At 41.6% G+C, this 16883-nt stretch overlaps 1 protein-coding gene across 7 annotated transcripts in view; it reads left to right on the top strand.

The window, feature by feature from the left end:
- Nucleotides 1-16883, top strand: part of LOC122550085 (partitioning defective 3 homolog) — an 843398-nt gene that overhangs the window by 715545 nt on the left and 110970 nt on the right. For all 7 annotated transcript variants that reach the window (XM_043690628.1, XM_043690629.1, XM_043690626.1 and 4 more), the window contains one exon: nucleotides 4281-4406. In XM_043690628.1, coding sequence (XP_043546563.1) covers nucleotides 4281-4406 — 126 coding nt within the window. The remainder of the gene's footprint in view (nucleotides 1-4280; nucleotides 4407-16883) is intronic.

The following is a 16883-nucleotide window of genomic DNA, read 5'->3' as shown; positions in this document are numbered from 1 at the left end:
AATGTTTCATACATCTGCAAATTCGGTGGATTATTAATAACTTATAAGAAAAGGAGAGCCGGAAAAGGGAAGCACTTGCTACAGAAAATACTCTCTCGATATAGCTCCCGCTGAAAGGGGTATCTTTAATAGAAGCTGTTACTTCAAACTATCCTGAAGGCCTACTTAAGCTTTGTCTCTAGAAAGTTCACGACCAAATGAGTAATCACCGAAAGGGTCTGCCATGTTGGACAGTTTTGGACATCTTTGATTTGGTTTCGGACAGATTTGAAAAAAATGCAATGGAATTGCTTTGGCCCACTCCTGGAACTTAATCATTGTAACCAATAAGGTAGTGATCATTTGAACTTTATGTTATCTAGTAGTGTTATCAAGTACAAGTAAACTTCCCAGGACTAACTGTACATCAAAGATGGACTTGTGTCACAAGCGGAGCACAGTGGTGTGCAAAGCGTAATGCATTGCTCTGCTCTTTCTTTGCAGCTATGTTTAACTTTGACAAATCATTTGAGGCCACACATTCCAAATATATTGCCTTCTGAGGTGAATTAATAATGATAATTTGAACCAAAATCACAGAATAGTTACTGGTGAATAGGTAGTTTGTTCTGAAAAAGTTAATATTGAGCTCTGTTTCACCTAGTGATGTCCCTCAGCCTATTGGTGGAGATCAGTTGGACTCTGTCATGTTGGAGGCAAATGTTTCTTTTCTACCCCTTGTTGGCAATATTTAATATGCCTAAAGGTTAATGTAATCTGTAGATAAAGTTACATCCTATTACCTAAGATAGGCCTCTTTTGCTGAGACTTATTCCAGAAATTCCACCACAGACTACTCAGTACCCCCTATGTATTAGCAGGAGAGGTGGCATCCCTCACCAAAGGTCCTTGGACAGCACCTTCCAAACCCATGACACTTATATTTAGAAGGGCAAAGGCAGTCAATCCATGGGAACACCAACCGCAGTAAGTTCCCCTCTAAAACGCTCAACACCCAGACTTTGACATTTATCACCATTCCTTCAATGTCACTGAATCAAAATCAATTTATCACCATTCCTTCAATGTCACTGAATCAATGTCACTGAGTTGTTAGAGAATTTTCCCTCTCCAACAGCACTGTGGGTCTATTTACAGCACATGGACTGCACTGTTTCAAGAAGGCAGCTCACCAGTATGCTCTCAAGAGCAACCAGGGATGAGCAATAAATGCACAAGTGATTTTAAAAAATTCTACACCAACCACAAACCGCCAATGGTTTGTCCAGGGTCTTGTGCTTTCCTACATGCTATCAGTGATGTGCATCGGTGCTGAATGCCAGTTATAATGCAGGAGGAAACCCCATCAGTGCTGTGTAGATAGAAGAGCAATCCACTTAGCCCCACTCCCCTGCTTTTCCCTGTACTTCTGCAAATTGTGTTAAGATAATCCTCTATTCCTAATGAAGGGCTTTTGCCTGAAACGTCGATTTTCCTGCTTCTCGGATGCTGCCTGAACTGCTGTGCTTTTCCAGCACCACTCTAACCTAGAATCTGTTAAGATAATCAGCTAATTCTCTTTGAAGGCATCTGCTTGAAGAGATGGCTATCAGAATTCTCAAAGCCAGAAATAGAAGCAAACCCTATGTACAATAGAGAAGAGAATTTTTCCTGATGTTTAAGTATTGTAAAGGAATGCTTTGGGATTAGATGGCTTGTATTTTATTGTGTTTTCCAAAACATGGCCACTCATGCTATTTGTAAATATTTTTGGTTTATTCTAGTTTGTTTACATTTCCTTTGCATAATAAATTACTGTTTATTGTTTGAAACAAATCTGCAGTATTGCGTGCGTGTGTTTCAGTGAAAGGCCATCTTATTAAAAGAAATATCAATCCAGGCTTCAATCCGGATTTGGCTTTTCCAGTAATAACATCAGCTGGGATCAAAACATACCACACACACAAGATTTCCCAAAAGATAACATGCTTCCCTGGAAAATAGAATGCAAATGTGTGTCCCAGAAAGGTTAACTGCTCAAGTACTTTGATGATGAAATTACCAAAATCATAAAAGATAGTTGGGATGCAAAACCCTTCCACTTTCGAAACCTTCTTTGGGATGCTGACCAATCAAAAAGGACAACATGATGACTCAATCCAATTATTTAAACATGGCAATTTGCAGAAGATATAATGACTAAAGAAGCTCTGTGCAAAGAGAATCAATTTGTGTAGGATGAAAATTGGGCAGACTTGATAATGGACAGGTTGATGAGCCCTGCTACATTACCGCTCAGGCTGCTGGACTGAAACTGAGTCATGTGAGCTCTTCGTTGGTAAGTCCGCATGAAATAAATGGAATTTTTGAGATACTGGATGTATTAATAAGTTAATATATTTAAAAAAACTATGCTTGGCTGTGCAGTTCTGGGATTGGGCAAACATGTTCTTAATAAAACTGATTCAACTTATAAGACTTAAAAGGAAGAAAACTGAAGATTTTGGACAAGGATTCTTATTTAAGGTAGTCATCTAAACAAATCAAGAGTATCTGAGATGAACTCCTCAGAGGTTGATCAACTTAAGGTTGTCATACTTTTGTGAGATATACTTCCAGAATAATATAGGAAACAAATGACTGGTGAAAATAATGATTTGGGAATGATTAGATTCTGGAGTTGCAGACTGCAATTCAAACTCATTAGTCTTGTTTGAAGCTTGATTTCCTTCATGTCCCAATGGCATTACTCCTGAAGCAATGCTTTCGGGCAACACCAGGCCAAGGTGGACAGATTTTGAATTATTACAGGATAGAGGGTTCAGGATAACAGGAAGAAACATGGAGTTGAGGCCAAGATCAGATCCGTCATGATCTCAGTTAAAGTGGGAGCAAGTAAAAGAGGTTGCACAGCCTAATCCTGTTCCTGTTTTTCTTTTTAGTTTGTTTATAGGATGTGGGTATTGCTGGCTAGGTCAGCACTTAATGTCCATCTGTAATTGCACCGCCAAAGATAAAGTTGAGCTGCCTCCTTTCTTTATTTCAGACCACAGTGTGTCTGTTAATCGAAAGAGCTGTGAAGTCCTTTATACTGCCTTTCTCCAGATGCCAGCTTCATGTACTTAGTTACGTCTCCATGTGAATATGTCTATGTCTGGAAGCCTCCTCCACCTTCTGGAAGCAAGTTTTAAAGAAATTTGATTTACAAGGATGTTGCCAGGACTGGGGGGTTTCAGTTATATGGGACATTGGAGCGTTTGAGGTTGAGGGGTGACCTCATACAGATTTATAAAACCATGAGGTGCATGGGTAGAATGAATAGCAAGGTCTTTTCCCCTAGGGTTGGGGAGCCCAGCACTAGAGGGCATAGGTTTAAGGTGAGGCGGGGGGAAGATTTAAAAGGTACCTGAGGGGCAATTTGTTCACAGAGGGTAGTGCATGTTTGGAATGAGCTGTCCAAGGAAGCTATAGAGGTGGATACAATTACAACATTTAAAAGACATTTGGACAGGTATGTATGATAAGAAAGCTTTAGAGGGATATGGGTCAAACATGGGCAAATGGGCCTAGTTCAGTTTAAGATGCCTGGTTGGCATAGACGAGTTGGACAGAAGGGTCTGTTTCCCATGCTGTATGACTGTAAGCGGGAGAAGACGCACCCCCCCCTCCCCCACCTTCAGTCTGAATTAAGCAGCTTTCAATAAGTAGCAAAGCAGAGAAAAGGAAGAAAATAATGACCTATGGTTCTCCCAATAACAGCTGGGTATGATGGTTTGTAATTGAGCCATAAAATCAGCAGGGTTACCTCAGTTAGGGCCGTAGCAAGGTCACTGAAAAAGGCTCAGATCAACCTTAAAGGAAGTGTTTATAGATAGTCTTTGGGTGAATGCAGGACTTGGCTTTGTTTGGATCCCCTGTATGACTGCGCCATATGTTAATGCACACTAGTTAGATTCAAATGTGAACAGTGGTCACTTGTGTGTTCACTGCATCATAACTCAACAAGCAATCAAATTTTCATGGAATGAAGAGGGAGAACACTAATTGGGAATAGTAGGGGTGAGAAAGAAAGGAAATAGGAAGAAGTGCATAATCAGTTTTACACACTCTGTCTAACCACATTTATTTCCCCAATCTCCCCAAGGTCATGTCATGCTTTTATTAAGTTGTGCTGCTCCAGACCTTTGCAAGGCATGTTTATGTGTGTTAATTGTTAAAGTTCTTCAGAACAAAACAATGCATAGCGAATAAAATTGTTTCTGAAAATTTGAACACCTTTTCAAATTTGTTGTGGTTTCTAGGTTTGGCAAATACCGTAAAGAGGAAAAAGGTGGGAAGCTTGATCGAAAAGGGTCAAACAAGGGCAAGGTGGAAGAAACTCTCCCATCTGAGGATGAGCGAACACGAATGAGACAAGAACAAGAGAGGTATGATTATGTTGGACATATAAAGGGAATGTATTCTTTCTGAACATCCATGTAGAATTTGGCAACATGTACAAAGGGCATATCCAGCCATTACAACATGGCACACCATAAAAATATCATGACAGTGAAAAGAGATTCTCTCACTCTTTGAATTCCTAACACACAAATACAAAGCCATCTGGAGAATTCTCAATTATATTCAAAGACCGTATTTTTATCCAATAGATTTTCTCTTAATACAATGACAGTACAGCAAAGGGTCTCACATTGTTTTGCAGCCACTTGCACTCATATCTCATGGGTATTTAAAATATTTTTATTTGATCATGGATACTGACATGCCCAATATTTATTCCTATCCCTGTTTGCTCTGGAGAAGGTAGACGTGAGCTGCTGCCTTGAACCACAGCAGTCCCTGTGGTATAAGTACACTAGAATGTTGTTAGGGAGGGAGTTCCAGGATTTTGACTCAGCAACAAGAAAAGAAGAATGATTTTGTTCCAAGTCAAAATTGTGTGTGGTTTGCAGGGGAACTTGCAGGTGATGATGTTCCCATGGGTCTGCTATTTCTATCCTCCTTGGTGATAGAGGTCACGGGTTTGGAGTGGTAGAGGTCACGGGTTTGGAATCTGCTGTCAAAGGGGACTTGGTGAGTTACTCCAAAAACTCTTGTAGATGGTCCACACTGCTGTTATTGTGCATTGGTAGTGAGGGAAGTCAGTATTGGAAGGTAGTGAATGGGATGCCAATCAAGCAAGCTGCTTCGTCCTGAATGATGATGTGCCTCATGAATGTTGTTGGAGCTGCACTCACCCAGGACAGTGAGGAATATTCCAATACACCCCTCTTGACCATTGCCTTATGGATGGTAGAAAGAATATGGATAGACTGGAGGTGAGTTACTTGCTGTAGGTTTCTTCTGACCGGCTCTTTTGATATGGCCGGTCGTGTTCAAATTCTGCTCAATGGCAACCTCGGAATGTAGACAGTGGGGAATTCAGTGATGAGAATGCCATTGTGCATCAAAACATAATGGTTAGATTCTTTTTTGTTGGAGATGATCATTGTCTGACTTTTCTGCAGTCTGGATGTTACTTTCCAATTTGGTGTATGTGAAGCATTACCAGCATTTTAATCTGCCTCCTCATTCTGTATTTATTTCTTTGGGTATTTGAATGAAGGATTCAACTCAAATCAAATACTTAAAAATCATATGTACTTAAATATAGATATTATGAAATTAATAATTATTTTATAACAACATGGCAAATAGATCAAATATTTAACCGTATATTTAAATGGTTGTGTTTAGGAAATGCAGTCGGTTCTGCTAGAACACAGAAGTTCCACTTTCATGCAATCCCGCGTTCGAGGGAAACCTTGTAACAGCAGCACCATTTAAGCTAATGGGGCCAGAATTACATTATAACCAATACACGCTTTAAAAGTTCACAATTTAGAAACAAGGTCCCCAGTTCGTCACTCACGTTCCAGCCAATTTACATCAACAAAACGCACGTTATAGCAGAACGACCCGTACCACCTTTTGAATTTACTTGCGGTTACGTTATTCAGTACCAGATGGTACGTTCACAAGAAGGATTTGGAGCAACATTGAATTTATAAGACTAAAGGTTGATGTAACAAATGTGTTTAGAATGAACACAGGTGGTGATGAGGAGAATAAGGAGAAATTGGCCAGGATTTTCCAACAGACAGACAGGTGATTTTCCAGCGGTTAGCACAGTCAGCTGGACTGGTCTGTTATGCCAACAGCGTGGGTTCCATTACCACATTGGCTAAGGTTATTGTGAAGGTCCCACCTCCTCATCTTCTCCCCTTGCCTGAGGCGTGGTGACCCTCTTGTCAAACAGTCACCAGTCATCTCCTCCTTAGCAGAGAGCAAGCCTATGCCCTCTGGGACTATGATGACTTTACCGTTCCAGCATTGATGGGAGTCATACATAGCACTCTGCAAAATCCCCATTGTCGCAGGCTCTAAGGGGGTCTTATGATCTTATTTACAGAGAAAGGGCCACAAAGTTGCCAGGAAGAATGTCACATCAGCCATGACCCTGTTGCATGGTGGAGCAGGCTCCAGGGCTCTCAAGGCCTGGGAAATTGAAGATGCTGCTGGGCAATTTGCTGTTCCTGGAACCCTCTGAAAGTATCCATTCAAATCTGAGAATTTGGAGGGCTCTGCTCCTGTAAAGGAAATAGCATCTCAGGAGAAGATTAACAATGAAAAATCTAGTCTAACTGAAGAGTGACAATTAAACTGACCCCAAACATAGTTAATGCGCCCTTAAACATATCTCCCTCAGATCTTTTACAACAACAAACCGTGACCATCAGCAGCCTGACCCCAACAGCCCCCTTCTTGTTTTTACCTCCGGGACCTGACCCTTCCCAGCCTGGGACTCCATAAAACCCCTGCCCCCAGCACCACATAGTCCATGCTGGTTGATTTCTCCCCAGCCCCTGCTCCAGCTCCAATACCACTGACATCCACCTTCCTTCTCCTGCTAGCAGCCTAATCCTTGCATTCCGGGCTTGATATCCCACCATTCTCTGTCCCTGGCTAACCCCAAAGTTCCTGCTAGACCTGTTCTTGCTATCCCACTCTGGCGTATTCTTATCACTTCCCTGCTGCACCACGTCTCTGGTACACTTGGCAGCACCACCCTACAATTCATGTATTGTCTACTACTTATGTGAAAGTTCTATAGGTCTTTTCACAAAGTGGCCGTGTTTTTAAAAAAACCACATTGCTATCTGCATCAGTCCATTGTGCTAAGTCTAAACAACTGGGTGAAATAAAAACTTGGCTGTCAGAACATTCTCTCAACTTGTTGACCTCCATAAAAGTACACATTTTCTTCAAAACAGTGGAAATTTGATAGTAATAATCCATCTGTAAAATAGATATATCCAGTATAAGTTCTAATACTGGAAGCAAATGATCACGGAAGCAATTCGTTTTGTATATCAGTTTCATTAGGAACATTTTCCTGACTATATTATACATATTTTATTTGTTTCCCACTTTTTTTAAATTGTTCGGAAATTGCAGACTAAACATTATGGGAAAATGGTAAATCAGTCTCAGTGGAAACACAGAAATTGAGTTGCATAAAATCAAACTAGGTGTATGTTAATGGTGATTCACTCACTTTCAGAATACAGAATACAGATTTTTGAATTAAAACATGTTCAAACTAGATGTTGTAATCTCAGGCAGAAAGGTAGCAGGTCAAATTCAGGATTCATGCTAACTTAGCTGTAAAGAGTTGGAACAGTACAACTGACATTGATCAGGGAATGAAGAAATGACTTGAACTGTCACGTGCACTACCTAGCAGGGGTCAGGTCATAGTAGGAGCTGATAAGATATAGGAGCAATATTAGGCCATTCAGTCCATTCTCCACCATTCAATCATGGTTAATATGCTCCTCATCCCTATTTTACTGCCTTCTCCCCATAATCTTTTAACCCACTTGGGTTATGGGGAAAAGGCAGGAAAATGGGGAGCGTTATCGGTGATAACCAAATGGCTTAATTCTGCTCCTATATCTTATGAACTTATGAGCTCCTGCTACTGCCTGACCCCAACTCGGCAGTGCCTGTATCAGCTCAGACAAAGATTTGATGTAGTTGTAGTTGGTCAGTACCCAGATTAAAGTTACTGTTTGGGTTCCCACATAAATAATCTACCCATTCATCATCCATGAGGGCTGTTAGCTCAGTCAGTTGGATGTCTACTGTGTGATGGAGATTGATGCCAACAGCATAGGTTTGACTCCCGCACCAGTTGAAGATTCCATCAAGTACTTTGCTTCTCAACCTCTCCTTTTGCCTGAGGTGGGGTGGTGCTCAGGTTAAAGCACCACCAGCAGCCTTGTTATCTGGGAAGACAATGGCAACTTTACTTTTTATAGAATTCCTACCATGTGGATGCACCATTCAGCCCATCGTGTCCACATCCAACCTCCAAAAAGCATGAGACCAAGACCCACCCACTCTCTCCCCACCACCCCCCCCTTGAATGAAGTCTAGGTCCCTAGTGCTGTGAGGCAGAAGTGCTAATCACTGAGCCACTGTGAACAATAATCTCCAGCAGGGGACCATAGGCTTGTGCAGTTACCTTTTAAAGAGTAGAGCAAGCATACATGTTTATGTATTTGATCCAAATCTCTTGTTCTATCACCTTTATCTACCTATCAGTTCACAGCCGAGCAGGAGTAGATGTTTTCTAGGAATGAAGAATAAAAATCACCGCGGCAACTTTTCAAACTGTCAGTGCAGTCTCTCAAACCCATTGATTTGGTTGGCTACGCTTTAATTGATCCTAAATGATATTTAGGACTCAGTTGTTCATGAGCTGCTCTCCAATGAAATGTTAAACTTAGCTTAAAATGTTTGAACTGTTTTTAGGGGATTATTTTTGTTCGATCTTGTCACACTTATTACTCCCCATCTGTCTGAAGCCAGCCAAATAATGTGTATTAAAATTTATTTCCAATTCCCTGTGTTCGATATTAAATTCAAGCTGGCCACATCAACAAAACTGAACATGAGCATGTTGTGGGCTTGTGGGGAGCTGATAGCTTATGTTCACTGGCTCAGCATTGTTTTTGACGTCTGTGCCAAACACACATTATTCCGTAAGTGACTGGATTCTGACATTATTCTGATGATCATTTTACTGAGGTAAAGGTTTCAAAATGTGACAATTTGTAGATTTGATTTATAGGGAAAGATGTTATTACAGTACAGAAAAATCCCGAAGTACCTCAGTATAGCCCCCTCATTCTACTGTTCAGCTGAGAATTGAATACCCTAAACCCAGGGGCTCAATGTTACTTTATTCAGCAGATTATGTGTGCTGTTGACATGTTTTTGCTGAAGATTTTCCTTCCAAATTTAGTTTTCACTGATTTATACTACTGACCTCTGATTCTGTTATCCTGGCTTATTTTTAAAATTGTGTTAAGATTTACCTTTCCTAATACACAAAGTATTAATGTATGTCTGCCATGTCTTCTTTAATTGTCCTTTCTCCAGACTGTAGTAATTTAGTTGTTTTAACCTTCTTAAGGCGTTCCGATTCATTCTTGATGCTTTTCTCTATTCTTCCTCCAAATCTTCCACATCCTCTTGCAGCATGCATAAATTGAGAATCAAAGACCCATCGGACATATTCTTTGGTAAAGGAAATACAGTAAATACTGAAGGGAATGTTATTTGAGATTTTGTTAAAAGTTACTGTGCAGAATTTGCATCTCAATGCTTGGTTGAAGTATAATGGACAAATTAGAATTTCAATGAAGAAATTAGCTCTACAAATGGACAGAGACATGGTGGGGTGCACCATTTGTGCTATTTTAATTACAGTGGGAAGCAATTTTGGACTATTCATCTGCATATGAAAATATGGTCCAATTAACAGACTTTTTTTAGCATAACTAATGTAGCCTGTAAGTTTCATGAAGATAGAATGTAGCTTTTGAATATTTAACTAAGGCAAGTTGCAAATTATCTTGAGTTAGTGTCCATGGGTTTCTTGTTCTTTCAAAACATTGAAAATCAAATTTCTGCATTTCATGTTGAAAAGGTTTTGAATTATTGAAAATGTGAGGATTCAAACAGCTAACACTCCTCTGCACCTTCTGTGCTTTTCCGTATTACAAGTTAAGTAAACAGGGACATTAATGGTTTTTTTTCTTAAATTGCAGCAGTCAGAGTATCAGTTAAAACTAATAAGACACAGGAGCAGAAAGAGACCATTTGACCCATCAAGTCAACTCTTAAGTAATCCTCAACTCCAATTTCATACCTTTTTCTCCATAACATCTGGTTGCTTATTGATTAAAAATATGTCTATTACAGTTTTAATATTCTTTATAACCCAACCTTGACAGCTTCCTGCTGGCAAGAAGTCTACAGATTCACTTACCTCTGAGAGAAGAAATTTTTAATCACCTCTGCCGTGCATGGGCGACCTCTTATTCTGAGATTGTTTTCTGGTCGTAGGCTCTCCCACAAGGGGAAATGACTTTTCTACAAATACCCTATCAGGCTCCCTAAGAATCATCGATGTTTCAATAAGGTTGCCTCTCATTCTTCTAACCTCCATAGAGTCCTAACAGCACAGAAGCAGGCCCTTTGGCCTGAACTGGTCCATGCCGACCAAGATGTCCACCGATGCTAACACGATTTCCCTGCACTTGGCCCACATCCTTCTAAACCATGTATTTGTCCAAATGCCTTTTAAATGTTACTGTACCTGTCTCAACTTCCATGGCAGCTCATTCCATATGTGGACCACCCTCTGTGTAAAAAGTTGCCCCTCAGGTTCCCGTTTCTTTTTTCCCCTCTCACCTTAAACTGATGCCCTCTAGTCCTCAATTCCCCAATCCTAGGAAAACACTGAGTGCATTCACCCTATGCATGCCTCTCATGATCTTATACACTTCTATAAGATTCCTTCATCAGGTGGTAGCGGAGGGCTCAATCCTAATCCGCTACCACATGGTGAAAGAGCGGTGCTCCGAAAGCTAGTGTGCTTCCAATTAAACCTGTTGGACTATAACCTGGTGTTGTGTGATTTTTAACTTCCTATTTTAGTGTTATCGATCCACTCAACCTCTCCTCATTAGAAAAGCCCTATTTATCCAGGATTAACCTAATGAACCTTCTTTGGACTTGCTAGTTTAGATTCTCTTAGATAAAGGGACCAAAACTGCTCACAACTTTATAGATGTAGTCTGTCTTGTGTACAGTATAGTTTTAGCAAAACTTATTTTTGCTTATTTTTAAAACTACTTTTATACTCCATTCATTTTGAAGTAAAATCCCATTTGTCTTCCTTACTACTGCTGAATTTATATGTTAACTTTTTGGGATTTATGCATAACAGCTCATAAGTCCCTTTATGCTCCAGCTTTCTGCAGCTTTTCCACATTTTAATAATATTCAGGTCCTCTATTCTACTTGCCAAAGTGCAAGGAGTGTCAGAAATAAGAATTTAACATGAGTGTCAGTGTCAGAAATAAGAGTGATGAACTTAGAGCATGGACCAGTACTTGGGGCTATGATGTTGTGGCCATAATGGAGACGTGGGTTTCACAGGAGCAGGAATGGTTGCTAGATGTTCCAGGGTTTAGAATATTTAAAAAGAACAGGGAGGGTGGAAAAAGAGGAGGGGGTGTATCATTGCTAATCAGAGAGTGCATCACAGCTACAGAAACAAAGGTTGTTGAGGAAGGTTTGCCTACTGAGTCAGTATGGGTGGGAGTTAGGGACAGCAAGGGAGCAGCCACCTCATTGGGGGTTTTCTACAGACCCCCTAATAGCAACAGGGAGATTGAAGAACTGATAAGCTGGCAAATTTTGGAAAAATGCAGATAAAGCAGAGTTGTTGTTATGGGTGACTTCAACTTTCCCAATATCGACTGGAACCTCCTTAGTGCAGATGGTTTGAATGGAGCCGTTGTTGTCAGGTGTGTTCTGGAGGGTTTCCTTACTCTGTATGTAGACAGGCCAATGAAGGGAGAGGCCATTTTGGATTTGGTGCTCAGTAATGAGCCAGGACAGGTGTCAGATCTCGTGGTGGGAGAACACTTTGATGACAATGACCACATCTGCCTCACATTTACCATAGTCTTGAAGAGGGAAAGGAGCAGTCACCAAGGGAAGATATTAAATTGGGAAAAGGAAATTATGACGTTATAGGACATAATAGACTGGGAGCAATTGTTCCACAGAAAGGGCACAGCAGACATGTGGAGACTGTTTAAGGAGTAGTTGTTGTGAGTCATGCACAAATTTGTTCCTCTGAGACAAGTAAGAAGGGGTAAGATTAAGGAGCCTTGGATGACTAGAACGGAGGAGCTAGTCAAAAGGAACAAGGCAGCTTATGTAAGGTGGAGGAAGCAAGGATCTAGCACAACTTTAGAGGATTACTGGCTTGTGAGAAAGAAGCACAGAAATGGACTGAGGAGAGCGAGAAGGGGCACAAGAAAGGCTTGGCAGGAAGGATTAGGGAGAACACAAAGGCATTTTACTCATATGTGAGGAATAAGAACGAACAGGGAGAAGGTAGGGCCGATCAGGGATAGCGGAGGGAACTTGTGTGTGGAATCTGAGCAGATATTGCATATAGCATATAGTGATATAGAGAGGATGCAGAGCTGGACTGAGAAATGGCAGATGGAGTTCAACCTGGATAAATGTGAAGTGATGCATTTTGGAATGTCAAACTTGAATGCTGAATATAGGATTAAAGACAAGATTCCTGGCAGCATGGAGGAACAAACAGATCTTGGTGTTTTAGATTAGATTAGATTAGATTACTTTACAGTGTGGAAACAGGCCCTTCGGCCCAACAAGTCCACACCGACCCGCCGAAGCGCAAACCACCCATACCCCTACATTTACCCCTTACCTAACACTACGGACAATTTAGCATGGCCAATTCACCTGACCTGCACATCTTTGGAACTGTGGGAGGAAACCGGAGCACCCAGAGGAAACCCACGCAGACACGGGGAGAATGTGCAAACTCCACACAGTCAGTCGCCTGAGGCGGGAACTGAACCCGGGTCTCTGGCGCTGTGAGGCAGCAGTGCTAACCACTGTGCCACCGTGCCGCCCACCGTGCCGCCCACAAAGTGTTCAAGTACATAGATCCCTCAAAGTTGCCACCCAAGTGGATAGCTGAAAATGTGTTGCTGGAAAAGTGCAGCAGGTCAGGCAGCATCCAAGGAGCAGGAGAATCGACGTTTCGGGGCATGAGCCCTTCAGCCTTCCTGAAGAAGAGCTCATGCCCGAAACGTCGATTCTCCTGCTCCTTGGATGCTGCCTGACCAGCTGCGCTTTGCCAGCAACACATTTTCAGCTCTGATCTCCAGCATCTGCAGTCCTCACTTTCACCCAAGTGGATAGGGTTGTTAAGAAAGCATATGGTGTTTTGGCTTTCATTAACAGGTGAATTGTGTTTAAGAGCTGCAAGGTTTTGCTACAGCTCTACAAGACCTTGGTGAGACCACACTTGGAATATTGTGTCCAGTTCTGGTCGCCCTCCTATAGGAAAGATACAGAGGCTTTGGAGAGGGTGCAAAGAAGATTTACCAGGATGCTGCCTGGACTGGAGGGCTTGTATTATGAAGAGAGGTTGTGTAAGCTCGAACCTTTCTCTCTGGAGAGGAGGAGGAAGAGAGGAGACCTGATTGAGGTGTACAAGGTAATGAGAGGCATGGATAGAGTCAACAGCCAGAGACTTTTCCCCAGGGCTGGATTGACTGGCACGAGGGATCATAGTTTTAAGATATTAGGAGGAAGGTATAAAGGAGACATCAGAGGTAGGTTCTTTACGCAGAGAGTTGTGAATGCATGGAATGTGTCGTGGTGGTGGTGGTGGTGTGGAAGCAGAGTCATTAGGTTCATTTAAGCGACTGCTGGACATGCACATGGACAGCAGTGAATTGAGGGGTGCGTAGATTAGGTTATTTTATTTTACATTAGGATTAATCCTCAGCACAACATTGTGGGCCGAAGGGCCTGTTCTGTGCTGTTCTTTTCTATGTTCTATGATCTCTCATTTTCCCAAAGTGTATTTTGTCTGCCAAGTTTCTGCCTCACCTACATTATTTCCAACTTGCCTGCTGCTGTGATCAGCTTCAAGGTCCACGCCTGGTTGTACTGTCCAGAATTGAATGTTATTGTGACCCCTCACCAACCAACATGTGCAATGGGGTAAGACAACTCCAAGCAGCTATGGCGAATGAACTTTTTTTTAAGTCTGTCGGTGTTTATCAGTCGTCATCGAAAAGTATGCCGCTGGAAAAGCACAGTAGGTCTGGCAGCAGCCTAGGACTTACCCCCGAACCGTCGACTGTGCTGCTCCTCGGATGCTGCCTGACCTGCTTTTCCAGCACCACACTTTTTGACTCTGACTTTCCAGCATCTGCTGTCCTAGCTTTCTCCTTGTCGATATTCATCAGCCTGGTTGCCTGCTAAACTCCTCCCAAGACCATGTTCCAGTTGATGTCAAATTCGGGGTATTTCACTTGAAATGTCTGCCATACAATCCCATTTTGCATTTTCTGAGATGTGTACTTTGAAAGTCTATGGTAACATGGAGTCCAAATTAAGGGCAAACAGCTGCACCATTCAACCTGGCTGTCACAGGTTGCAATTACTGCCATGTTAGTCTGGTGTAGAGCTGTGCATTAACCCAAATCCACCTTAAACCATACAAACAGCTGGCAGGACTAAGATGCATATATAGAACAGGGTCCACAACACAAAGGGATGATTAGGTTGCCTGGCTTCATAATGGAGAACATGACAAACCATGGGAGTATACGTAAAACAGCAATGTGGCTGAAAATGTGTATCCTTGCACTGGATTAAAACAGTGAGAGTTTATGAAGAAGTGAGCTCAACAAATTCATCTCCAGTTGGGAAAACCACAGATAAGGTGTTAGAATATCGTGTGAAATAACTACATCAGAAAGTACAGAGCGAAAGCTATCTGAGCAGAGCTGAAGCAGTGAGTGAATGAGTAAAGTTAGTCCTCAGTTTATAATGCCTAAAAAGTAAAAACTTCTCTAGGTTGAAAAGAGTTAAAAATTGCAACAAAAAACAGCTCGATTATATCAGACAGTTGAGAGTTTGAATTCTTTTAGATCCTTTATTAGAATGTGTTTTGATGTACTGAAGTGACCATAAAGCATGGGAACAGAAGGCCATTCGGCCCATCAAGTCTGCTCCGTCATTCGCTCATGGCTGATATGTTGCTCAAATCCATTTTCTCCCTATAACCCTTAATTTGCAACTAACCGAGAACTTATCTATCTCTGTCTTAAGTCTGCTCAATGACTTAGTCTCCACAGCTTTCTATGGCAATGAATTCCACAGTTTAACCACCCTCTGACTGAAGAGATTCCTCCTTGTCTCAGTTCCAAAAGATCATCCCTTCACTCTGAGGCTGTGCCCTCAGATCCTAGTCTCTCCTTCTAGTGGAAACTTCATCTCCACCTTATCCAGGCCTCTTGGTATTCTGTAAGATTCAGTGAGACCTCTTCCTTATCTTTCCAAACTCCATCAAGTACCGACAGAGATCTTCAAGTGCTGCTGATATGACAAGCCATTCATCCCTGGGATTATTTTTGTAAACCTCCTCTGGCCCCCGTCCCTCCAATGCCAGCATATCCTTCCTTCAATGCAAGGCTAAAACCACACTCAATATTCCAAATTCAGTCTGACCAGATACTGAAAGATCACCACCAATGCTTCTACAATCTCCTCACCTCTCTCTTTGAGAATCCTGGAGTGTAGTCCATCTGATATGGGTGATTTAACCACCTTCACACCTTTCAGCTTTCCAGCAGCTCCTCCTCATTAATGGTCACTACATTCACCTTTGTCCCAATTCTTTTGAATAACCTATCACTTCTGTAATCTCTTCCACGCCCACATCCCTCTGTCTTATCTGTGCTCCTATACTTCTGGCCTCTTTAACACCCCTGTAGTTTATGTTCCATTGGCAACTGAGCTTTCAGTTGCCTCGGTCCTATGCCCTGGTTTTCACTCATTAAAATTAATGCTATCCATAAAATCTACCATTTTGACCATTCTGACCTAATACTCCCTTAAGTGCTTCACTGTTAAATGTTGATTTATTACAGTCTTGTCAGATGTCTTGGGATGTTTCGACGTGGTGCAGGTGCTAAATAAATGCATCATGTTGTTCAAACTGGATGCAAATAAATTTTTAAAGCATATGATACAGGGAAAAAAAGGAGTGTCCAAGATATGACCTGATTATATTGGTTCATACAACTCTTTGCATTTCTGTTTATGTAAGAAAAAAAAGCAGAAGCTGGAACTGCAGCCGAACCTGCACTCTTTCAAAACACTGCAGATGGTGAAAATCTGAAATAAAAACATAAATGCTGGAATTACTCAGTGGGCCAGGCAGCATCTACGGAGAGAAAAATACCTATTTTTGGTGTTTTGGGAAAAGCTACAACCTGAAATTTTCTATCTGAAATTCCAGATTTTCATTCTCCCATTGCATTGGACTCTCAGCTTCTTGTGTCCTCTTGTGATGAATATTGTTGCACCGTATCATGTCTTTAAGAGCTTCATTTACAGGTCACCATCTTGAGCTGCTTTCCTTATGTTGTTGTCATTGTGACAGTCAGAAGCCTTTGGACCTAATGAATTGATCTTTCAGTCATCCAAATGTTCAGGATTCAGCTAGTTGTGTTAATACTACCACAGCTGGAAATGTGTTGCTGGAAAAGCGCAGCAGGTCAGGCAGCATCCAGGGAACAGGAGAATCGACGTTTCGGGCATAAGCAACACATTTCCAGCTCTGATCTCCAGCATCTGCAGACCTCATTTTCTCCTTAATACTACCACATACTGGTCAACAGTCTCTCTCTTTCTCTCTCTCTCTCTCTCTC

Source organism: Chiloscyllium plagiosum, chromosome 5, assembly GCF_004010195.1.
Source record: "Chiloscyllium plagiosum isolate BGI_BamShark_2017 chromosome 5, ASM401019v2, whole genome shotgun sequence".
NCBI classification, from domain to species: Eukaryota; Metazoa; Chordata; class Chondrichthyes; order Orectolobiformes; family Hemiscylliidae; genus Chiloscyllium; species Chiloscyllium plagiosum.
This window is presented reverse-complemented; position numbering and strand designations above follow the sequence as displayed.